At 46.5% G+C, this 25,337-nt stretch overlaps 1 protein-coding gene across 9 annotated transcripts; it reads right to left on the reverse strand.

The window, feature by feature from the left end:
• EWSR1 (EWS RNA binding protein 1) lies at positions 1–25,297 on the reverse strand. Of its 9 annotated transcripts, none has more exons than XM_081966454.1 (18): positions 25,135–25,297; positions 22,107–22,143; positions 21,856–21,907; positions 19,426–19,549; positions 16,067–16,253; positions 14,401–14,565; positions 13,109–13,320; positions 12,042–12,225; positions 9,040–9,074; positions 8,331–8,363; positions 7,150–7,268; positions 6,583–6,712; positions 5,083–5,205; positions 4,832–4,988; positions 3,576–3,673; positions 3,435–3,497; positions 329–581; positions 1–234 (listed from the first exon to the last, which is right to left on the reverse strand). In XM_081966454.1, exons 1-18 carry the CDS (start codon positions 25,145–25,147, stop codon positions 195–197), a joined length of 2,025 nt encoding a protein of 674 aa, XP_081822580.1. In that variant the 5' UTR covers positions 25,148–25,297; the 3' UTR covers positions 1–194. The 9 variants fall into 9 exon arrangements, with proteins under 9 accessions (XP_081822580.1, XP_081822578.1, XP_081822579.1 ...); XM_081966452.1 differs by having other exon boundaries at positions 9,040–9,077; XM_081966453.1 differs by having other exon boundaries at positions 19,426–19,552.
• Positions 25,298–25,337: the final 40 nt, after the last annotated feature.

A 25,337-nucleotide genomic window follows, 5' to 3' on the forward strand; every position in this document is an offset into this window, starting at 1 on the left:
TACCATTTAACTTTTGTTTTAATGTTTCTCCACAAACGGTGAAAAATACTAAGTACAGACAAGGAATCATCATAATGTTGGAGCCAACATTATAAATATGGAATTATAAATTTAAAACATTTTTCTGGTTTAAAAAATAAATCTGGTAGTAAATGCAGTCCAGCAGGAAAAAAAGGAGGGGAGGCCACGGGCCGCTAATAGGGCCGGTCTCTGCGGTCCTGGCGGTGCTCCCCCCTGGGAAAAGAGAAGGAATCCGATCAGAAGGGAAGGAGCTCCCCGAATCCTATTTCCCTCCCCCTTCTCCGCCATCCCAAATTCCCAGACCTACTTGTCCATCTTCCCTGGTCCTCCACGCCTGCTGCCTCGGCCTCCTAGCTGCTCCATTAGAGGTCCAGGCGGGCCCCCGGGGCCTCCCCTCCGGCCCCCTCCGAAGCCTCCTCGGTCCATGCCACGGCCTCCTCGGAACCCGCCTCGGTCTCCGCCACGGCCGCCGCGAAACATCCCTCCGGGGCCGCCGCGGTCCATCAGCCCTCCTCGGCCTCCTCTCATGCCGCTGGGGCCGCCCCTGCCGCGATCACCACCTACGCCAGGAAAGACAGCGGGGGCTCAAGACGAGGCAAGGCCCCCTCCCCCCCCCAAGGCAGGCGACACTCAAGGCGGCCGTCCCGGAAGCCCCCACAGCGGGCTCGGTTTACCTGCAACACTCAACCGGGCCAAGCCACTCGGGAAGCCCTGGGAAACGCGGGTGCGTTTTAAGTCGGCTGAGAGTGTCCCCCACTTTCCCCACCACCAAAAAAACCCCCAGAATCCCTCTGTCCCTCTTGTCAACGGGACAGAGATGGGAGTGGACAAAGCAACAAGCCAAGGCCCAAGTACCCCATTTTCCTCTCTCATGCTTTCGCTACATCCAAAGAGAAGATTCAACTCAAATAGGGGTGCAATTGCCTCCTTTTAAGCTACGCCGAGAAGTTGGGAGGACAACCGGAGGGGGGGGCGGTTGTGTGGTGCGATTTGCACGCTAAAAGATTGAAAACCGGGGGACGATGGGGTTTTCCTAATACACCTTGAAAACTTTTGTCTTTTTTCAAACTAAGCAAATTTAAGATGGGTGAACTTTGAAGCCTAGAAATTCTGGGGAATTTTTTTGGGGGGAGAGGTTGGAAGTCCACGCCTCTTAAAAGTTGCCTGGTTTGAAAAGTGCTGCTCTTGTTGTTGATGGAAGCACAGACTGTGGTCTGGGGAACCTCAAAAGAGCAATCACCAGGTGGCAGAGTTTATGGCATCCTCGGACCGGTGGTGAAATTCAATTTTATTTTACTACTGGTTCTGTGGGTGTGGCTTGGTGGGCGTAGCAGGGGAAGGCTACTGCAAAATCTCCATTCCCTCCCCACTCTGGAGCCAGCCAGAGGTGGCATTTGCCAGTTCTCCAAACTACTCAAAATTTCCGCTACCGGTACTCCAGAACCACCTGCTGGATTTCACCTCTGCCTTTGATGTGGTAGCGATCCCTATTTCCAGGGCAAAGGGACAGTTTGTTGCGCTCGTCCAGGCACAAAAAAACCCCCCAAAACACCCTGATGCAGCAGGCATTTTAATCAGAGTGGACGAATTTTTTGGGGGGGGGGTGGGGTGGAGATGGGAGGCTGCTTCATACCCAGGGAAGTGGCGAAGGCCACAATGGAGGGCATGGGACATGCAGGCTGAGCCAGGGGCTTGCCAGATTAAAGAGGCAGCACACGAAGGACTGAAATACCTTTCTCATCACCACCATGTTGTTCAAGAGATCTTGCAAAAGGCCCAGGTCAAAATATCTAGTATTTAAGGCATCGGTTACTTGAAATAAACCAACGCCCAGTTATCCTCAGTGCGCAGCTGGGCCTTTTTAAGCCTAATACTTAGAGAGGTCCGGAGGCAAGTTGGGGCTGACCCCACTGAGGGCTTGGTTAGCCGATTTGGGGAGGGGAGGGGGGGAAGAGAACAAAATAGGTGATTCGGCTGAGACAGGGTAATCTTAACACTGAAGAGGGAGAAAAACTGGAGAATCGGGCAAAGTTTGCCAGGAAGCAAAAAACAGGGCAGTGAAAAAGTGTCAGGGAGACATATTAAATATCCTTTTAATTCCTTCAGCCCTAATGGGGCCTTTGTAAGCAGCTTGCAAATCCAGGGGGCGCGCGATCACTGCAAAACGGGGCCCCCATCCCTCCAGCAAGGCTGGGTCTGGAAGCTGCAATACAGGCAAGTCCTTGTCTTGCAACCGTCATTGGGCCTGGAACTGAAAAACAGCTTCTACCCCAGAGCAGTACCTATATTGAATTCTACTGTACGGGGCGATATGAATGCAACTCTCAGGGGTTTTCAATTCAATTGTGTAGAGCGTGAAGGATGGGTGGTTTTTGGTTTTATTTTTATAGTTATAACGGGCGCTGAAGACGGCATTTAATTTCGTTGTACGAGATGCAGCGACAATAAACTACACTTCCCTTGCTAAGCGAGGGGCTGTTAAGTGGGTATTGTGCCCAATTAAGACCTTTTTAGGCCACAGTCGTTAGGAGAAGCATGTGGTCATTAAGCAAATCCAGCTTCCCTTGTAGGCTTCTGTAAAGGTCACAAACGGTAGTCTTACAACCCCCCGAGTCCCCCCCCCATAGGATGAAGCTTCAACTATCGCAATCATTGCCTTTCGGTTGCCAAGGGCCTCGACATAATCATGTGACTGCAGGAAGACTACAAGACTATTGTTGTGTTAAGCGTGAGGGCCCCATTGTCTGGCTGAGGAATTCTGGGAGTTGAAGTCCACAAGTTGGCTGGGTTGCAGACACACACACACACACAATTGCAATGACATGTGCTGGCACAGGGGGGGGTTAAAAGTGTAGTACTGCAGGCTACATCTGCGGACCACCAGGAGTTCGATCCTGGCCGGCTCAAGCCCCCCCCTGTCCTTCCGAGGTCGGTAAAATGAGGAGACCCAGATGGTTGGGAAGGGGGGCGGGGCAAGAGGCTAACACTGGAAACCGCTTAGGGAGGGTTGGGAAGCACTGCGAGGCGGTCTGTAAGTCTAAGCGTTATTGCTAGAAGGCAGGGGGTGCCTTGAGTTTGACACCCTTGCTAGAAGGGATTTGAAGTCGTCAGAAGCCAGACACAGGTTGCTTGTTGTTGACCCCCTGCGCAGTGAAATGGGAAGCCACCGAGGCTCTGCCGGGCCCCTTAGAACCTGGGTGAGCTCTTGCGGAAGAGACGCCCCTCCCACACGCTCCCCAAAACGAGAGCGCAGCCTCCTCTCTACCTGGGCTCCTGCCCGAGCATGCGCCCACGGGGGTCGTGCTTCCAACTCCCTGGCTACCTGTCCTACACCTGCGTGGAACCGACTGCTCCAGAAGGGTTTTAAGACACAAACGAAGGAAAAATGATACCACCTGTACAAGTACCCTTACCACTATTGGTCCCGTATATGAGCCCTCTAAGTGGCAGCGGCTTCCCAAGCAAGAATCCGGGACCTTGTGAATATCACATAAGCAGAGATCAGTGTCAAATAGTCCGACTCCCACCCCAGCTCACAGACAGTAGGGACATACCTGGGGGAGGGAAGGGCGGCGGGAGGAAGCCCTCTGGCTTCGGAGCCTTGCACTGGTTGCACTCTGTTCTCCAAGCAAAGTTCTGGTTTCCACAGCCCCTAGAAAGGAGAACCACGGTTCTATTAGGAGGGGGGTGGGGGTGGGGGTGGACCATGGTGTGTGTGTGTGGGACTGGCCTGATTGACAGCCAAAGCCACCATACGCTGACGCACAAGAGCAAAGGATGAGCAGGGATGCCCCCCCCTCCCAATCTTCGCAGAAGGGCCATTGCAGAGAATGTACAACCACCTTTTGCTTTTCTACGAAAGCAGGTGGGTGGCTAGGAACTGGTGCAGGTAAAAATTAATAACAGGTAGTCCTCGACTTAAAACAACTGAGCCCACAATTTCTGTGTCAGGTTTCCAAAAGATGCCCTCATTACTTACTTAACTCAAGTTCCTAACTTACAAACCTCGAGCCGAGTTTCAAAAGAAATCCAGTCATTTATTAGGAACAACATCTTGGCAGTGTGGAGTCAGATCTAGCCTCAGTTTAATTATGGCTGAACTTTACCCGTTTCTCCCTCAGTCTGTGTCATAAATCACATCCACCAATGAGGTGCTGCAGGTTGTAAAAGTTCGTGGGTCACAAGCCTGCTGTAGTAAGCTGAGATCCAACTAGCCGAAGGTCTGCGTGGAATTCTCCCCCTCCCCCCTTCCTCCAATGTCAACTTGATAACAGACACGGAAATGCTTTTACAAGTTGACATTCTGTTGTTAAGTGAAAACATCGGTTAGGTGAATTGTGACCCATTTTTCGACCATTCTCGCCCACCCTTAAGTGACTCGTTGCAGTTGTTACAATTAGAATCACAGTCATTAAGCGGAACAGGCTTCCTCATGGGCTTAGCTTGTCGCGAAAGGGGATCACGGGACATTGCAACTGTCGTAAACACGAGGTCGGTTGCCAAGAATGTGGATTTCGATCCTGCGACCATGGGGACGTTGCAATGATTGTAAGTAGGGAAAAAACGGTCCTTTTTTTCAATGCTGTCCTATCTTCAGACAGTCACTAAACAAACTGTTGTTAAGTCGAGGACTACCCTGGGTATATTCTGCCCAGGTGGGCAGAGGCACTTAAAAGGTGGCTGACACACATACCGTACAAAGATCAATGATCGTGAAAGGGGGGGGGGTGTTCCTGTTTTTTTTAGGGAAGCCCCCCAGAGGGATATTACTGTGTTTGGGGGAGGGGGTGGAGAACGGCACAGGACTTACGGATTTGGGCACTGCCAGTCTCCAGCTCGGTGCTGGACGTTTCCACCCCCAGAAGGGTTTCCTCGGGATCCTCGGGGCCCTCTCGGGGCAAAGCCACCGCCCCGGTCACCACCTCGGCTGCCCATACGACCCATTGGTCCACCAGGGCCTCCTGGACCTGAAAGACAATAGCCGGTGAGTCCAAGGACACTCTCCCTCCACCCACCCAGTGGGGCATCATGTACTGCTTTGTGCTTGTGCCCCAAGGTTACCTCCACGGAGAGGGGGAGGCATACCCCGAGGTTCCCGGGGCAACATGCCTCCTCGCATGCTGTTCAGAGGCAACTTCTTCCGAGTCATGGAAACCTTCAGTTTGCTGCCTTGAAATTCCTTCCCTGAAACGAAGCAGAAAACATTCACTGGGTCATCAAAGCGGCACCCGAGGGGGGGTCTCGCGACACAGACGGCTGGTGAGGTATTCAAGTTCAAGGCAGGTTTGTCCTTAAGGAGGAGGAATGGAGAAGCGGAGGGGGGGGTGGACTTGGTTCCCCAACCCAACATTTCTCAGCCTCCCCTGGGTGAAATTCCGAGGATGGCTGGGGGGGGGGGGATTCTGGGAGTTGAAGGGCACACACAGCTGGAAAATGCTGAGGTTGAGAAAGCATAATGGATGGGAAGGAAGGAAGGACCATCCAGCAGCCGAAGCTGCAACGTTCATGCAAGGCTCATTAAAAGAAACACCAGCAGGGAAGGTTCTACCACATGTGGTGGACCTGCCCCAAGGTTAGAAAATACTGGTGGAAGGTAAGAAAGTGGCTGGAAGGGATAATTGAACAGAGGATAAGAGCTGAAGCCTGAATTGTTTCTCCTGGGAATCTTTTGATGGGAAAATGGAGAAAAAATTACAATACATAATACACACACAAACTATGTGTAGGTACACATAGTAACTGCAAGTAGAATTGTTCTAGCACAGAATTGGAAACAGATACACACACACCCCAGATCCAATTATAAGAGGGAAAATCTATGAATGTGCAGAAATGGATAGACTGTCTATGGAAATGAAGGAGAGGCAAGAAAACCGAGGACTATCAAATCTGGAATAGATGGTATTCCTGGCTTGAGAGTAAATGTAAAACTTTAAGGTATAAATGGTAAAAGTATAATATATAGAGTGTATTTAAATAAGGATATAAATTAGGAGAGCAATATAGAGATAGAATTTTTTGTAAATAGGATTGTTACGAAAGATATGGATACCGATATGGAAAAGCTGTTATAAGTGTAAATGTGTTTTAAAGGTTGGAAAATTCAATTAAAAACTTTAAAAAAAAACACCAGTGAGGGAAATATCTGTAAACTGTCTGCATTGGCAAAAGATGTCTTGTGTCTTCAACGGAGAAAAAACAGGGGAAGGAAGGGCCCTCCACTTAGCTGACCCACGCCAGAAACTTCCAATCCCTCTCCAAGGTGGAAGAAAACACAATTAGACTTTGCAAAGCTAAACTGAAGGGAGGGGCAGGAGAGCTCTCCACAGCATGGCATTCCCATGAAGCCATTTCTGAGGCTTCAGCAGACCCCTCTCGACCTTTCCCTCTTGAGGCAAAACAGCCTTTTGGTCAAGGTTGAATTTTTCACACCTCCCGACTGCCCGTTGGCAGACATCGAAGCAGAACCCAACTCTTGCCGGCCACCCCTTCAAGCTGAATTTCCGCAAACTCCCGATTCGACCCTTCGGAGTGACAGGCGTGTTGTAACTTGTAACTCACCATCAAGCCATTCTATGGCTGCTTTGGCAGTGGGAGGGTCATCGTAGCAGACAGTTGCATCTCCCTTGGGCTTCCCAGTATCTTTATCAAGATAGATCGTTATCATGGGTTGTCCAGTTCTTTTGTTCATCTAGGGAATGAAGGGGGGAGGGGAGGGAAAGAACATTTTTACAGCGCTAAAAATTTAAGTTGCAAATTGAGGCCAAAGGAATGATGTCAGGGGGGTGCGGAAGACGGTAATTTGAAACCCATTGAGCTCAACAGTTTGCCTCTCTCTCTGTAGCACATCGCCACAAGCTCCAATTTTTAAGCAAAAGGTCCAGAAATGGGCATTTATGGGAGCCAAACCTGCCTTTCATTCCTACATAGAATACAATTCTTTATTGGCCAAGTGTGATTGGACACACAAGGAATTTGTATACATATATTAATAGAAAGCGATCCTGGCTCAAGTAAGTAACTTGAGGAAACAGAGAACTAAAGGGAGGCGGGATTTCCCCCAACGATGCCTCGGAGTTACAAGAAGTGGCACCATCAAATATCTCCGGGATTGGATTTGACACTCACCTTAACAATGCCACACTGTTTGAAAAAGTCAGTCAGGTCCTCGAGAGTCACACTGTCGGTCAGGCCCTGTACGTACACGGAACTGTTATCAAGCTCATCATCCAGGTCTAGAGGTGGGCCTGTGGACACAAATCACGGGTCACCCCAAATATCTACGTCATCGTGTCTTCAGAATGGCTGGATGTCACTTCCTGCTTTTCCAAGGACCTCTTCCTGGGCAACCCTATCTACCCATGTTTAAACCCAGGGTTACTGTATTGAAGATGCTACTCTGATTTATACGAGCCAGAGAGGATACATAAGGAGACCCAAGGATATGGAGATATCTCTACCCATCCATCCTGTCTATCTAATCAATCTATCTTATCTATCTATCCAGTCTGTCATCTATCCATCTATCATCTATCTCTCTATCATCCTCTCTAATCTCTTTCTCCATCTATCTTACATTTCTATTCTATAATTTATATTTCTATATATATCTCCCTCTCCCCATCTCTATCTCTCTATCATCTATCTATCTCTCTACTTATCCCTCTCTCCATCTCTCTCTCTTATATTTAATCTCCCTCTTCCCATCTCTATCTATCATCTATCAATCTATCATCTATCTATCTATCTATCCTATCCATCCAGTCATCACTCCCTCCTGTCATCCATCCAATCTAATCTATCGCAACATAGCAAGGCTGCTTAATCTAACTTCAGCCAGCAGAGTGTAAATCAAGTGTAAATACAGAACAAGTAAGCATACAAAGACAGAGAGAGATAGAATTTTGTGCAGGCTCTCTAAAACGGTGCCCCCCCCAACCATTTTTTCCGTGGACAGCTGGGAGGGAGGTGTGATTTTGTGTGCCACCTGCATCCCGTGGATGGGGCTTTGCTTGTTTGCACGGCCCGGTTTCTGGCATGCTGTGGACTCGTGCTGTTCCTCAACCCAGGGGTCGGGGACTCCTGCTCTAAAAGAGACCCAACTGCTTTCCAGGGCAGGGACAGGCTGATCTGCCCATTCTGGGCTTCAAGAGGAGTTTCCCCCTCGTTTGTCAAAATGCCGCCTTCTCCTTTCAGCAAGTGACGAAGGGCTGCAGCTGGGAAGGGCGGCTGCTTTGCGGTGTGTGTGTGTGTGTGTGTAACCCAACCATGACAGAGGAACCTCTTAACCAGCGGGACTTCCAAGTTACCTAAATCAAGGTCGGGCACGTCGTCCATATGTCCTGTCGTCCAGAAGGGGGGGAAAAAGAAACCACAGAAGCCATCGTTAGTGCCTGCCTCGTGAGCTCTGCTACCCAACAAAAAACACACAGCTACCTATTTACAACCGTGATTAAGATGGCGTGGGTTAAAACTCGAATTGACCGCACTGCAAAAACAAAACAAAAAACCATTTTGCAATGCAACACCCTTTATGCTTATTTTTATTTTTTTTGCGGCTTGCAAGTTTTAGCAGCCTTCTAAAACCATCACCTGGTATTATTACACACACGGTGGCTTGGGGGACAGGGGGGCATTTTCTTGGGTCAAATCAGTGTTGCCGAGTTTACCAAGGTTACTTATTAAAACGCCAAAGCCTCTGAAAAAACAGTGATTTCCTTCCCCAATTAGTTTCTCTCAACACCTCAAAAACCCTTTGGTTGTTTTCTTTTCTTTAAAACACCCTTTTGTTCTGTCACCGTAGGTTAAAACCTTCTAAAAGACCCATTAAGGCATTGCCGGCAGGTACCCATTAAAAGTTCTGTTGCATAGGGCATTTTTCACCGTTTAGGACGCTAACAAATATTATGTCATTATTTTTAAATTTTTTTTTTTTGCTGGCTGCATCATTTTATTCTTTTAAATTTTTTTTTATTTTTTTTTTAAAACACGATCCCATTGTAATGCTCAAAAACTTACCACCAGGCTTACTGAAGCCACCTCGCTCTCCAGCGCTGCTGGGGGGATAAACGAAGAAATGAAGGCCTTCCCTTTAAAATAGCCAGTCCCGCTTGGAGCCTCTGGGGCTCACTGGGAGAAGGGCACTGGCTAACATATCCAAAACATTGCATCTGTCTGTCTGTCTGTCTGTCTCTGTCATCTCGTCACTAGGCCTTTCTTCAGGGCAGCTGGGTTCAAATCTCCTTTACACACGCGAACGCACACCTTTGGTTTTGCCTGGGGCTGGATACCACATTTGAGCAGTGGGGACTTTTCCACGGCTAATGACGTTAACCATGCAATACTTGGCTCACCGGTAGGAAGCGGAAACGATGGGGGTGGGGAAATCTTTTTCCATTCTTTTTTTTCCCTTTCTTTTTAAAATATATATACATATATATACTTGCATACAAGGCACATGGGGAAAGCCCTCTCATCAACTCCCTCCTTGTTTGCGAACGTAAAGTTGCATCCTCAGCCTCTTGCAAGAGGGGGAATCATCCAAATTCCTGGACGGGAAACCTTTTAACATTAACAGTTCAAAGAAAAAGGAAAGGAAAGGGGAGAAAAAGACAGCAAACCCTAGAATACAATGCAGTTGACAAGTCATTAAACCATACATTTAGGTCTCTACTGGATTTAACAGTCTCTGTGAAAGGAGCTCTTACAGAATTACACCATGTTCTGAGGTCTCAGGATGCAACTTTGCGTATCACAACTCCACAAAGATCCGTATCGGTGTTTTTAAGGCAGGGCATCAGAATCATGAAATACAATTAGTGGGCAAATAAAGCCACATTGAGGAAGTGGGGTGATTGTTGTTGTTATTATTATTATTACTTTTTGAAAGTTCAAGAATGTGAATTTAAGAAAAAAGGAGGGAGAAGAACAGTCAACGGTTAGCAAGTATTGCATCATTAACCCATAAAAGATTTAATAAACACAATTCCAAGCTGTTGCATGCAGCTTTCCTTCGTTCCCAAAGTACACACCATATATGTAATCCTTCCCTTTTAAACAGATGTTTTACACTTTTAATTTTACACAATTCTAAAGTTATCACACCTCCCCTCTAAGTTTCATTACCAAACATGAAATTACTATATGCAGTTACCAAAGTTACAGAAGGTTTCCATTTATACAATTGTACACATTTGGTTTAAAAAAATATTCTAGGTATATATATATATATATATTTATATTTTTTTCCTCTCCATATGGACACCGTGTCTAGTCCCACTTTTCATTATGCTGCCGGCTGAGTACTGAATACGGGTACTTTTTAAGTACTGAAGTGTATACAAGGATCTCACTTTGTAACCTGTAGCATATAAATGCGACAAAGCATGTTAAAAAGTTTCCATGTTTAACAGCCAGTGAAAATATAAAAATACTGAGGCAGTGAAAAAAAAAGGGCATCACGTTAAGAACATCGGGCTCCTTACCTTGCAGGATAGAGACTGAAATGCATCACCACACCGGGACCGAAGGACCCCCTCACCAACCCTGGGGTGGCATCACCGGGCCAGCCTTGAGGTGCGATTTGTCTACTGCCAATAGCAAAAGCAACCCCCTCCCTTCCAATTTTCAATTTAAAGTGGCATTTTGGGCACCTGAATCAACTTGAAGACACTGGGATGCCCTGTGGTTAAAAAAGGCTAGAAGTGAGTTTGAGATTTAAAAGAAAGGGGGGAAGGGGAGGAGAGAGATGTGGTGATGGGCATTTCAGGTGTCTACGTCTTAATTTTTAAAACACATCTAGGAAGACCTAACAAATGAAATCGTTTTACATATAAAACTACGGAGCCCTTTTACCATTCACGCCCATCCGAAAAGGGTTACTTCTTCAGCATAGTTAAAAGGGTCATTAAACCAATTGGTTTTGAGGTCATTAAATCAAGCGAATGACCGAGCAATAAAGATTTCAAACCATTTAGACTCATCCGTGCTTCAACTATGCAGAGGGGGGCTTTGGTTTAGGTGCAATTATCAGACCTAATGGAGCGCTGTGTGATAACAGCTGGAACCCTTTTTCTTCCCCCGTCCCTCAAGCCAATCGGATTTGCCCAGCGGGCCCCTCTGCGTAGCATGGCAAATGTGGGTAGAACACACACACAGACACACACAACATACACAAAACAGCACCTTCAGTTATCAAAAGATCCTCAATCGACCACTGTGTCTTTTTTTTTTAAAACCTTCAATCAATCAATCAAACGGGGCAACGAGAACGGACGGAGCAAGCTCCCCAAATCAGATCCCGCCATCGCTGGGAATGGCAGAGCTGATTTAGGGATACCGGAAAAGCTCCTTTGGGGAGCTGCTGCGCTCCAAGATCTCTCGGCTTCTTGGTGACTGTTTAAGGGGGCACGGCTGGGCATTCTCGCCAAAGCCAGGCACGAAGGCAGTGGCCACACCAGAGCTAATCGCTGGGCTTGAGAAAGTGGCCGAGGCTTCCACGCAGGCGGCTCTGCCACTAACTCAAAAGGAGCTATTGCCAAGAGCAAACAGTGCTACAACAAGGAAAGGGTTTATAACCAAAAGGCAGTGGGGGGCACCTTAGTATACATATATACCTCAAACAGCAAGACGAAAACCAGTCAGAGGAGCAAAGGCATAACACGGAGACCCCTTGGGTGTGTGTGTGTTCAACCCACAGAGGACGCCCCCCCACCCCTCTGTTCCGCGTGGAAGGCAGCTGAAAGTTTCATGAATTTAGGCCCCAAAGCCCTCCGGTGACCCAGCTCCCAGCGCTGCAGGGAAAATCCATCCTGCGCCTAGTTTCTCCTTAAGGAGATTGTTCCCTGGATTAATTAGCCATAACAGCTACTTGCTATTAATAACAACTCCTCCATGGGAGGAAAAAAAAAAGCCATTTTGCTCTGGCTTCTCTTTCAGCCCTTCTCACTGCCGCACACCCTACAGGGTTTAAAAAATCAAATTAACGAGAGGAAGGAAGGAAGAAAAAGGTTTACTCTTACCCCATTCCGCCGCGGCCGCCTCCTCCCCGCCCACCTCTGCTCACGCCTCCACGATCAAATCCCCCTCTTCCCCTGCCCCTGTTTTCAGGGCCGCTCAAGCTCCGGCTTTCTCCTGGGCCAGAAAAGCCTCCAGAGTCTTGGCCATACACACCCATGTTGCTGGGATGGTCTTGGCGGAATGAACCTAAGGAACAATTCACACAGGGTTAAGGACGCGGAATGCGGCCCCTGGCAAGACCACCGAGACGGCCCCCGAGACGGTTGCAGAGGAGTGTCAGTGAGGAGGAGGAGAAGGACCCGCTGGCTTGATGCTTGGCTTGGCAACCATCCCGCTAACAGAAGCATCCCTTTTGCTACTACAGGGAGTAAGTTCGAACGAAACAAAGAGACAGCTTCTCTGGCTCCTCCAAGAAGGGGAAGAAAAGGCCAGAGAACAGGAGCGTTTCCTGCCTTGCTGAGACCAAACCTCTAGCAGAAATCTTAAAAAGCTTTGTTTGTGTTTCTCTGTTAGTGATATGGAACAAGCCTACAACAACTGAAACGCTGGATTTAAAAAGGCAAGCGAGAAATTCAGAGCTGGATCTGGCAGGAGAGATCTCTATAAAGAGAGGAACGAGGTAGTCCTTGGCTTACAACCGTTCGCTTTAATGGTTTTAACTTGTCCGATGTTACAACGGCACTGAAATAGGGACGGAAGGCTGCTTTTCACATTTACAACGGTTTCAGCATTCCCATGGTCACGCGTTCACAATTTGGAGGCGGCTTGGCAACTGGCATGTACTTATGATGGTTGCGGTGTCCCAGGGGTCACATGAGCCCCCTTTTTGCCAAGCCAGATTCACTTAAAAACCGTCTTACTAACCTAACGGCTGCAGGGATTCACTTTACAACTCTGGCCAGAAAGGTCGCAAAAGGAGGCAAATCCTTTTGATTTCTGCCCAGCTGCAGAAATTCACGGAGGGCTCAACTGTGGTCGTAAGACAAGGACTACTTTTGTTATCGGAAATGGGGACCTGGGATTGAAAGGTTGGGAGGGGGAGAGAGAAAGAGAAGTGGGGGTTACTTACTTGGCTGCCCATAGCTACTGCTCTGCTGGCTGTATTGGCTTGGAGCCTGGCTGTAAGATCCAGTGGGAGGTGGGTAGCTGGTGGGGGGCTGCTGCCCGTAGCTGCTTTGTTGGCCATAGCTACCCTGTTGGCCATAGCTACTCTGCTGCCCATAGGTGCCCTGCTGGGAGTAAGTGCTCTGGTCGTAACTACTTGGTTGAGAAGAAGAGTAGCTGAAAAGACACGGCAAAGCACAGGGAAGCAGCTACTGGTTAAAACAAGGTTTTAAAGGGTTCATAAACTGACAGCCTTATCAAAATAATGCCTGGGTTTGTTGCATTTTTGTAGCTAAAGGATGTTTGTTATTTAAAGGATGCGTAACATGGAGTATTCAAATAATCCCAATCCTTGGTTCCCCATTACAAACTGCGCAACATTACTCTTTTTAAAAAAAATATCTGTCCTTGCTAAAGATTGGTTTTTCTCTAACCAGACCAACAGTCTAAAAATTGAAATGTTCGCAAGATTGTCTCCCTTGAAGTTAAAAACCCAGGGGTGGAATAAAATAGTTGTTATGGTTCATCGCCCAGTCAGCCTGAATTTGGCATTTTTATTCACCCATCAAGTTATTACCGTATTTTTCGAAGTAGAAGATGCACTTTCCCTCGAAAAAGTGGCTGAAAATCTGGGTGCGCCTTATACGCTGAATACAGCATTTTTTGCCTCCCGAAACCACGCCCCCTTCGCACAAATGGCTACGCATAGCTTTTAGGAGGCTATTTTTCTACTTGAATTTTTTTACCTGCTTTCAAACTACTAGGTTTGCAGAAGCTGGGGCAAGTAACGGGAGCTCACTCCGTTATGCGGCGCTAGGGATTCGAACTGCCGGCCTTTCTGATCGACAAGCTCAACGTCTTAGCCACTGAGCCACCGCGTCCCTCAACAGCCTTGTAATAATGCACTAATTAATTGCACTAATAAAGTGCAATACAAGTGAATTGCCTTGGCTTGGGGGTGTGGGGCAGGAGGGGACTGGAGTGTATAAAGCACCCCTTCTTTATGTTCCACAGTGTTTGTTGTTGGGCTTTGAGCCAGCCTGCTGTACAAAACACAGCACTATCTCTACCCAAGACATGATCAGGGATGCCAAGACGTTTAAAGTTTGGGTCACCAAAGGAGCCCAGGAGAGTTTAAACTTCAGAAGGGACCCTCAGCTTCAATGCTTCCTTGTTCAAAAGGCCACCCAATCCCAGAACATTTCACCCAGCCGAAACCCAGCACAGAGAGGGAGGAGAGAATGTGTGAATGCTCACCTGGTTGGTGGGTAGGCTGGGGGTGCAGTCACCGGCTGCATTGGGTAACTTCCAGGAACCTGATAACTGTAGTTACTCTGGCCATATCCTAGGCTTGGTTGAGTGTAGCCTGTTGAGCTAGACTGAGCTTGGCTGGTGTCTGAAGGTTTGGTACCATCCTGGGGTCTAAAGGGGGAAAACAGGAAGCAAAAGCATAGTTTATACAAAGCCTTCTCCCTGCTTTTCTGGTAAAGGACTGTCTATCCCATCATAGAGCTGTAAAAAAAAGAAAAGAAAAAAAAGAGCACTTTCCTCTCACATAATGCAGTTGTTAACATACTCTACCTCTTGTTATAATTCTTCAGTTTCAAACGTCACCTTTTAATATCTAGGCCAGCGATGGCGAGCCTTTTTTTGGCTCACGTGCCATAAGCGGGGGGAGCGCAGGGGGGTTGTGCGCGGGTGTGCCGCACCTACTCTTCCCCGAAGCCTCCGGAGGCTTAAAAACAGCCCTACGAGCAAACCGGAAGTGGCTTCCGGTTTGTCTGTTGGGTCGTTTTTCGTCCTTAGGAGCCTTCAGGGAAGCCTCCGGAAGCCTCCGGAAGGCTTAAACCGGTCCTACGAGCAAACCGGAAGTCCGTTCCTGAACTTCCAGTTTGCCCATAGGGCCGGTTTTCTGCACTCCGGAGGCTTCAGGGAAGCTCCTGAAGCCTCTGGAGGGTGAAAAATGGCTTTAAAAAAGGCTGAACTCAGCTGGCCAGCGGGCGCATATGCGTTGGCCAGCTGACAGGGCAACGCCTCGCCATCCCGGATCTAGGCTGCTTTAGAGAAAACATAAATTCTGGGAAAACCACCATCCGTAAGGCTACAAGTAGCGCTCGACTTAGGACCCCAATTTCTGATGCTAAGCAAGACAGTTAAGTGAGTTTTGCCCTATTCTACAAGCTTCCTTGCCGTGGCTGTTAAATGAATCTGGTTTCCCCATTGACCCTGCTTGCCAGAAGGTTGCAAAAGAAGATTATGTGACCCTGCAACCATCATAAATGTGAACCAGTTGCCAAGCGCCTGAATTTTCAGCACGTTGACCATGAGAATACTACAACAGTCGTGTGAAAATGGCCGTAGGTCACTTTTTCCAGTGCTTCGAACAGCCACAAGGACTTCCTATGCCCGTGATGGCAGGTGCCAGACGTGGCACAGAGCCCTCTCTGTAGGCATGCACGCCATCGCCAGCTGCTCTTCTGGTTTCTGGCATGTGCATGCACGCCAGCTAGCTGGTCTTCGCACGCGCTGGCACGCACACACTCTGGTTCGGGCACTCAGTACAGGAAACGTTTTGTCTTCACTATGTTGTAGGGAGGCATGTCTGTAGCTCTTAGTAACTGGCCTTGTATCAAACAACACTCTTAGTAACTGGCCTTGAACCAAGACAGCAATCTGCCCCAATCACCAAGGCAAACTATTTAAAAAATATAATAATATCCAGATATTTTTCCACCCAACACAAGAGTGAATTTTATACACGAGCTGCTTCACTTATGGATTAATGGAGATGGGGCGGAGGAGACTGAAGAGTAATTCAGGGAAGTAATTCAGAGGAAGCATTTGCAAACCAAGGAAAAAGCAGAACAGAGGCACCATAGGAGCTTAAAAAACAACAACAACCCCAACCAAATCCATATTTTACCTTGCAGCTGTAGTAGTTGTTGGCTGCTGTCCATAGGTAGGATAGGCAGGCTGGGTGCCGTAAGCAGATGGGGCGGCGTAGGAAGCCTGTGTGGTAGTAACTGTGGGAGTTGTGGTGTCATAAGCAGCGGTGCCGTACCCTTGGACGGGCTGGCTGTAAGCCTGAGGGGCAGCTGGGGTGGTGTAACCTGCAAAGTAAGCAAGCGAGTAAAACTGTGGTGCTTCTCATTACCTGGCCAAGATGTACATGCAGTCCCCGACTTGTGCCCACAAGTTCTGTTGCTAAGCGAGACATTCCTTACGTAACATTCACCCTCTTTTACAACTTTTCTTGCCGCTGTAGTTAAATGAAGCCCTGCAAGTGGTTCAGTCAGCAACACGGTTGTTAAGAGAAACTGGCTTCCCCTTTGACTCTTGCTTGTCGGAAGGCGGCAAAAGCCTGACCCTGGGTCACTGGAATTGTCGGTCAGCTGCCAAACAGCTGAATTTTGACCATGTGGATGCTGCAATGGTCGTTAAGTGTGAAAAACGGTCCTATTTTTCAGTCCGTTTTTAACGTCAAAACGGTCACTAAACAAAAGGTTGTTGAGTCGAGGACTACCTGTACAGATATACATATTACGGCACCGGAAATAACCTTAATCTGAGTCTTAAAGATCATTGTCTAATCAGGATTGACAACTGTTGAGGAATCAGGGAGCTGAAAACCATGCAGCTGGAAACTGTATAAAAAGGTATTTAATTGGGTGTATTTCCTCCTATTGCTACTTAACAGGCTACCTAACAGGTGCTGGTGGACAACCCAGCTTTCAAAATCCAATTAGTAAAGAATTGCCTTGTGAGCTATCACTAGTTTCATTTCAACATAACCAGCTGAGAAACAATGATATATAAACATTCCTCATTTCCACAATTAAAAGGTGTTTTTTAAAAATTGTTCGTATCTTGTGTGAAAACAATGTATTCCAGTAGAGGAAACGTGCCAGAATTCTGAAGGTACCATTCTGAAAACAGACAGGAATTGCTTGGTGAATTCAACCCAAACATGGGCCTGCCCAGTGTAACAGTTGTCCAATTGTGAGGAGAGTGAGAAGAAAGCTCTCCCAATGGAACAGGTTGTCTCCTGAAGTTGCAGGGCTCCATTGTTGGGAGTTTTCAAAGACAGACTGGACAACCATTTGACCAGGATGGAATAGGGCTTCCTTCCTTGGTGAGGGGTGGGTGGGACTAGAACAGGGGTCCTCAACCTCTGGGCCCTGGCTTATTACTTGTGGGTGGCTCCATTGCTGGAGGCGTTTAACAATAGAGTGGACAATCATTTAGAATAGAATAGAATGGAAAAACAGAGTTGGAAGAGACCTTGGGAGGTCTTCTAGTCCAACCCCCTGCTTAGGCAGGAAGCCCTACACCACTTCAGACAAAGGGTTATTCAACATCTTCTTAAAAACGTCCAGTGTTGGAGCATTCACAACTTTTGGAGGCAACTTGTTTCACTGGTTAATTGTCCTCACTGTCAGGAAATTTCTCTAGTTCTAAATTGCTTCTCTCCTTGATTAGTTTCCCTCCATTGCTTCTTGTCCTGCCTTCAGGTGCTTTGGAGACTAGCTTGACTCCCTCTTCTTTGGGGCAACCTCTAGATATTGGAAGACTGCTATCATGTCTCCCCTACTCCATCTTTTCATTAAACTAGACATACCCAATTCCAGCAACCGTTCTTTATGTTTGTCCCCAGTCCCTTAATCATCATTTGTCTGTAATGGTTTAGGGTTGGAGTAGAAGATCTCCAACTCTGTTAATCTGAAGTCCTTCCATCATAGATTGCATTGTTGAAACCTCTGCCCTCTTTAAAAGCCCTAACCTATTACATGATAACATAGGTTTGGAGCACAAGGGGAATAAACCATGCTACTTAGAAAGAAAGGTAGTAGAAAGTGTGTTTTCACAGTGTTTTTGCATGCACCGAAAATTCAACGGGTTTCTGCTCATCCTTCAAAAGTGATCTTCTTGTGCAATATCAACACAAAGCATTCAGATCCTGATTTTTAACCGTGCAAACAAAGTACTCTACGGAACATTTACAAAACACTGAATGTCGATACACACTTGGAGGAGCCATCGGTCAAGTGAAACATGCAGGGATGTAACAACTAAAAGATGCCTAATTATGTCGCTCACCCTTTAGTAAACTAGAAAAGCAGAGTTAAGCCAAATGGCCTTTTCCCACAGCTGAGGTTTGCAAAAATAAATAAATTTTATCAGCAGCCGGAAAGAACCGATTAATGGCCCTTTTTATAGAAACGTGGCCTTTCTAACCAGAGTAGCAAACCGCCAAACGGGCCTTCTATGACCACGCCGCAGGTTTTGCTGCCAATTTTTTTTTTAAAAAAATATATTTTCCCCTAAAAGGTGAACGCCATAACGTTTAGACAAAATGGACAGCACTTCCCATGCAAAAATTGAGCAGGAGATTCAAACCTGTGCTGGTCCCTTCTACTGTGGAAAGCACGAGACAAAAAGTAGAAGGCATTTCAGCAGAACACGCAAGCACGCTTTAGGCTAACTTCCTCGAAACGGGAGGAAAAACAAAAAAGTTCCAGCGTCTCGGAACACCAAGAAATGTTTCATTTGCCAGGAGCCACTTTTTTTTCGCTAGCCTTCAGAAGCGCCTCAATTAGGCAAGGACTTTCTTTAACAGCCAATTCATCGTTCTCTCCGCCCAAACCAGATAAATAAATACAGGTAGTCCTCGACTTACGACCACAATTGAGCCCCGCATTTTTGTTCCTAAGCGAGACAATTAAATAATCCCCCCCCATTGTACGATCTTTCTCGCCACTGTTAAGAGAACTGCTGCAGTTCTTAAGCTAGTAATGTGGTTGAGGACTCAGATTGCTGGGGGCAAGAGGCTGACTCTGTAAACCGCTTAGAGAGGGCTGTAAAACACCGCAAAGCGGCTTCTAAGTGTAAGGGCCGCTGCTATTGTTTAGTCAATCCTTCCGAGGTGGGTAAAACGAGGACCCAGATTGTTGAGGGCGATAGGCTAACTCTGTAAACAGCTTAGAGGGGGCTGGAAAGCACCACGAAGCGGGATATAGGTCTAAGGGCTGCTGCTATTGTTTAGTCAATCAGGCTCCTCCCTTTGGCTTTGCTTAACAGAAGGTCACAAAAGGGAAAGGCACATGACCCCGGGACATTGCACCTGTCATAAGTATGAGTCAAGCGTCCAAATTTTGATGGTGAGACCATGGGGGTAGACTTCGCAACAGTCATTTTTCAGTGCTGCTGTTCGAGGGGGGGCCTAAGCAAACTGTTAAGTCAAGGACTACCTGTACAAGAGGGACTGAGGACAGAGGTGCTCACCAGTTGGAGGCTGCCCGTAAGAACTCGCATATGCCGTCTGCCCGTAGGTAGCTGTGGTCTGAGCCTGGGTATAGTTGGCATCCGTGGGTTGCCCGTAGGTGCCATAGCTTTGCTGTCCGTAGGCCTGCTGGCGACAAGAAATACGTTAAAACTTTGCCATGGAAAAACAAGAGGTGAGAATCTTACTTTGATTGTAATTCTTATGTACGGGCGGGTCAGAGGTTACATCATCCCATTTCCTACTTTGAATGACTTGGCATTCTCAAGTCAGGCAGAACAACGGAATAATCTCCCAAGATTGCCAATACCCACGAGACCCAAGGGAAAAAGAGAAACAGGTCTATAGTTGCTTGTCAAGAGATATTCAGGGCTTTCCCCATAAGCCCAATTCACTCTCTTTTGCCAGGACAAGGTTAGAGGAAAACTCAATTATGGTACATTAGCAGATGGTTCAAGTTAATAATTTCGTTTAGCCCAGAACTAACATTTAGCAAAAGGGAATCTGTCCTTACTTTTCTCCACCCTAAAATCTCCTCAAATTTTCTGTCGACTCTGCAGTATATCATCTATGGAGATTGTCAATCACCCAGGTCATGCATGTCCCAAAAGTGCTTTTTGCAAAAGACAACTGGATTTTCTTGGTTAAATTCCCCTTCCTTTGAAAACATTTTCTTCCTCATCCAAGAAGCTGACTTAAAACTGAAGACGCTTCTTGGACGAGAAGTAAAATGTTTTCAAAGGAAATCCGACCCCCCACAAAAAGTCCAATTGTCTTTCGCAAGAAGCATCTTTGGGACGTCTGCTGTACCCAGTTTCTTTAAAATACTTAAGTGCTATGCAAAAACATTTCTCCTGCTTATAAACAGCAATTAAAAGAGGTCAAGCCTGCATAAACAACTTTGGTATTTTTATTTCTAACACGATCCATGTGTTTTGATGAAGAATACTCCCAATGAGCATGTATGGGAATGGAGCTTCAAAAATATCAATGCCTTTCTATAGAGCATGGCATTGTCTATTTGGAGGTAACTACCGTATTTTTCGGAGTGTAAGACGCACCTTTTTCCCTAAAAAAGAGGCTGAAAATCTGGGTGCGTCTTATACGCTGAATACAGCATTTTTGCCTCCCGAAGCCCCGCCCCTTCACCAAAATGGCCGTGCATACCCTTATGGAGGCTTTCAGAGAGCTCCTAGGGACTGGGGAGGGCAGAAATGAGCAGAAAATGGGTGTCCCCCCCCCCCCCGCAGCACTCTATAAGCCTCCATAAAATTTCTGTTGCTAGGTGAGACACAAGTCCAGTGGATTTTGTTCCACTGAGCTTTCTTGGCACAGTTGTTAAGTAACCACTGCAGCCGTTAAGTGAATCTGGCTTCCCCATTAATAATAATAAATTTGAATTTATTAGCCGCTCCCTTTCCAGGCAGGACTCGGGGCGGCGTACAATGGGGCATATAGAACATAAAAACGTGTACAAACACATAAACATACATATATACAAAGACACACATGCACGGAGGAGGTAACAAATTACAACATTTAGACAGTTAAAAATCACCATTAAAATACCCCAATTGTAAAAAACCCAATGTACCCATTGACATTGCTTGTCAGAAGGTCACAAAGGGGAATCACATAACCCCGGGACACTGTCATGTGAGCCAGTTGCCAAGCATCCGAATGTTGATCAGGTGACCATGAGGATGCTGCAATGGTCTTAAGTGTGAAAAACGGTCCTAAGTCACATTTTTCAGTGCTGTCGTAACTTTGAATGGTCACTAAGTGAACTGTAGTAAGTTGAGGACTACCTGTAAGTAGAGCCGTTTCTCTCAACCTTGGCCATTTTAAGATGGTAGGACTTCAACTCCCAGAATTCCCCAGCCAGCCATGCTGGCTGGAGAATTTGGGGAGTTGCAGTCCTACTGCCATTTTAAGTTGCAGTCCTATTGCCTTCTGGGAGTTGTAGTCCTACTGCCACATGCACCATTCCTTCCCATTTTCTCCCACAAGGGACCCTATTAAGTTAGCTGTTCTACATTCCACGTATCGTAAAACCTAGTTGGAACAGAAAAGAATCTCTGCAGATCAGGACTGAACTGTCCCAAGCTTGCTTGGAAATGTTCCATTACCCAACTAACTAACATCATCATCATGGGTAATGAAACATTTGTAAACCACCAAACACAAAACCTTGTTTAAAAAGAACACTTCAATCAGGAGAGAGGTGGCTTTTACAGAAAGCTTGCCAACATTTTTCATGGGCTTTTGGCATTTTCTTTCCTAAGACCGCCAATACAAGCAGGCATTTTTGTGAATAGAGATGAGATGAGTACTTTCTTAATTTAATAGCTTGTTTTTTAATCTTAGAAAATCTGTTAAAGCTTCAAACTGGTCAGAGTTTCTATTTGGTTATCCTGGTGATTGCATTTTACCTGGGTAGTCTGTGCATATCCTTGAGTTGGCTGAGCCGCATATGCAGTATAGCTATGAAAAGAAGACGAGATATTGGAAAGTTTATAAAACAAAAGAACTTGGTTTAAAAAGCAGCAAAATGCATCGCTTCTGATGTAAAGCAAAAGCAAAGCTCTTAATGCAACTTTGCAATGTCAAAACAGATTAATACATTAGAACTCTAATCCAAGTTTTTTTTTAATGTAATATTACTCTATAAAGAAAAACTCACCCTTGCTGGGCAGCTGCTTGAGTGTAGGTACTATAATCTGCAGATGGTGAGAAGACAAAACCAAGAGTAAGGGAAAACAATCACTATAAAACCAACTCAATCTAAAATCCAGTATTTTCATTCTCTACATTTTTGCAATACAGTGAAACATGGAAATCCAGGATCGTTATCTGGATCTGGCGCATTAAAAAAGTGGGATTTATAAACCAATTTCAGATCAAGAGTTCAAACTGGAAGGCGTGGGGGGGGGGCAATTGGTTAACAAAAGGGATCAAATAAGCCAAAAGTACATTCTGATTTAACTTTATGTGACAGACTAACATGACTTCTATTCCACAAAACAACTCTTTTTCACTTAGCTGCAAATACAGTGTACCATGACTTGCCAAAAAAACCCACCACATTTTCGAATATTTTTTCCTGCTTCAGGTAAAATATTTTCTAATCAACAGTAAAATCTGCTTTCATTCCATGTTTGGCTTTTCATTTTCCATAAGGAATAATATTCTATTTCATGTGGTTATGTGGTTTAAGAGCATTCAAAATGGAATCTTTATTTTAAGAATTATACTGCTTTTTTGGCATACCCTACTAAAATATACATGTGTATACACATTGTACCCAGGTAATCCTCACAAGCATCTTATAATTCTTCTACCTGTACAAGCATAAGAGCCAAACCACTTTAAATTCTCAGTAAGGAAAGAAACTAAACAAATTTTACTCCTTAAGTCTCCAACTGGAATTAACAGACTTTTCAGCTTGATCATAAGCCAGCTCACAAATATGATGCAGTGGCTTATTTCCAAATATGCTATTGATCTTGACCTTTTAAAATGCAGCACTGTGATTGGATTATGCTCTATACACATATATTTGAACTGCCTTTTTTATACCCTCAGGACAAATTTCAGAGTAGAAGCCATTATCAGCTGCAGTAAGAGTAAATACTGTTCAGCCTCTTTGGAACTTAGCAAATTATACCTTTTAACTTTTCTAAACTAGGTGCAACTTCAGATGTAAATAGCTACCACTAATTGCTTGGAGCAACAAAATTGGGGGGGAAAGCATTGCTTAGAATATTTTAAGAATGATCTATTTCTTTGGTTAAAAATGAAGTTTCATTTTAACACGTTTCCTTTAAAAAAATTACAACTTGGTTGGCTGCCTTGTGTTTTAGATACAGCTATATTGCTTTTCTTGTAAACGGTATTCAATAATGCAGAACCTAAAACATCGGTCAGCTCCAGCATAAAATGAAAGCAGGAAAATCAAAATCCAATCCTCTAAACCACTCCAGCTTTAAAATGCATGGGCTTCAATCCCCCATGCTGCCTAGAGGAATTTTGGGAGTTGAATTTGGCACTTCTCAAAGTTGTGAAGCTGGAGAAAGACAGCAGAAAGCGACTCATGCAGGGAGAAAATATTCAGCAATGTTTACAAGATGAAGATCAAAGGGGCCAGAAGCAGAGGGGGGGGGGTCAAAGAGGAAGAGCAACAGAAGATAAAACAAAGGTAAGAAACTCTAGGATACAGCAGAATAAGCCTTAACTGTGATTTCAAAAAAAGAGGCAATGACTTCAGGCCGGTCACTCTATGAGCTGATTTTTTTCCATTTCAGAAGGGGGGGGGGGCACCTAAACCAGAGCATAATTTTAACACAGGAAGTCCTTGATTTATGACCACAATTGAGCCCTTAATTTCTGTTAAGTGAAACACTTGAGTTTTGCCACTTTTTACAACCTTGCCTCAGGTGTTGAATCACTGCAGCTGAGTTAGTCACATGGTTAAGTGAACTGGGCTCCTATAATTGGATATAAAGGTATATATATCATTATAAATTATAATAATCTGCTTGTCAGAAGGTCACAAAAGGGGAACCCACGACCCCTGGGACACTGCAACTGTCATAAAAACCCAGTTTGCCAAGGGTTCGAATTTCGATCACGGGAATGCTGCAACGGTTGTTAAGTGTGAAAAAAACGGTCCCAAGTCACTCTTTGCAATGTCACCTCCAACGGTCACTCAATATACTGTTGTAAGTCGAGGACTACCTGTAAGTAGAGCTGTTTCTCTCAACCTTGGCCATTTGAAGATGGTAGGCCTTCAACTCCCAGAATTCCCCAGCCAGCCATATTGGCTGGAGAATTCTGGGAGTTGCAGTCATACTGCCACCTTAAATTGGTTTGACTGCCTTCTGGGAGTTGTAGTCCTACTGCAATCTTAAACTGCAGTCCTACAGCCTTCTTGGAGTTGGTTGTAGTCCTACAGCCTTCTGGGAGTTGTAGTCCTACTGCCATCTTAAAACTGCAGTCCCACAGCCTTCTGGGAATTGTAGTCCTACTGCCATCTTAAGCTGCAGACCTACTGCCTTCTTAAAATGGCTGAGGAACACCGAGAAAAGAGCACTAAGTGTAAATAAAGCAAGAGACTTTTGCAGGACAGGAAAGCGACAGATCAAAAGTAGAACCAGAGGCGGAAGCCTTATAAAACGGGAAGGAAGGAATGAAGGGGAGGAAGGACGCCAGCAGAGGTTAAAATTTTAAAAAAGTCTGGGGAGAAAAAAAAAGCGGCGTCAAATAGGAAAAAAAATGGAGAGAAATAAAAGTCACCCCGTGGGGTCAATAAAAGGAGACGGGAGGAGGGAGGATGGCGCCGCTGTTCCACCCTCCGCCTCTCCCCCCCCCCCGCGCGCCGCCGCCGTTCCATGAAGCAACTAGGCCCGGTGGCAGCGCGGCCCGGCCACGCATGCGTGCTCCGGGCCAGGCCCCCGCGCCTGCGCATTTCGCCGGCGCCCTCGCCGCCTTTCTGCCCCCCTCCCCCCACCTCCTCAACGGCCGCCCGGCCGACCTTCCCGCCCCACATACACACACACACACACACACATAACGCACGCTCGGGGAAGCGGCGGAATTTTCCAGAAGGGGCCCGCCGCCGCGGTTTCTCGCCGCCGCCGCCTCAAGGCCGCTTCGGTTTTCTCCGCCTTCCCGCCCGCCTCCCCGACTAGGCCGCGGCCTGTTCGCCTCACCCGTCGACGCCATCGCTTCGCTGGCTGGGTCGCGCTCCCCTCCGCTCTCCTCGTCGTCGCCGGCGCTGCCTGGTTGTCCCGCTTCGGCTTCGTCAGCGGCGTCGTTTCTCCGCCTCCTCCTCCTCCTCCCTCCTCCTCGCTAACGTCCTCCCGGTCTTTCTGCAGCCCGCGATTGCGCAGGCGCGAGAGGCTTTCCTCTCCTC

Source organism: Natrix helvetica (genome assembly GCF_964273705.1).
Source record: "Natrix helvetica genome assembly, chromosome: 14".
Lineage (NCBI taxonomy): Eukaryota > Metazoa > Chordata > Lepidosauria > Squamata > Natricidae > Natrix > Natrix helvetica.

Bases quoted from the DNA above. Each gene is read 5' to 3' on its own strand.
- EWSR1 (XM_081966451.1), bottom strand. The intron at 5,206-6,582 runs GTGAGTTACAAG...GCTTCGTTTCAG, and splicing joins AGCCATAGAATGGCTTGATG to GGAAGGAATTTCAAGGCAGC. The intron at 235-328 runs GTAGGTCTGGGA...CTCTTTTCCCAG, and splicing joins GGACCAGGGAAGATGGACAA to GGGGGAGCACCGCCAGGACC.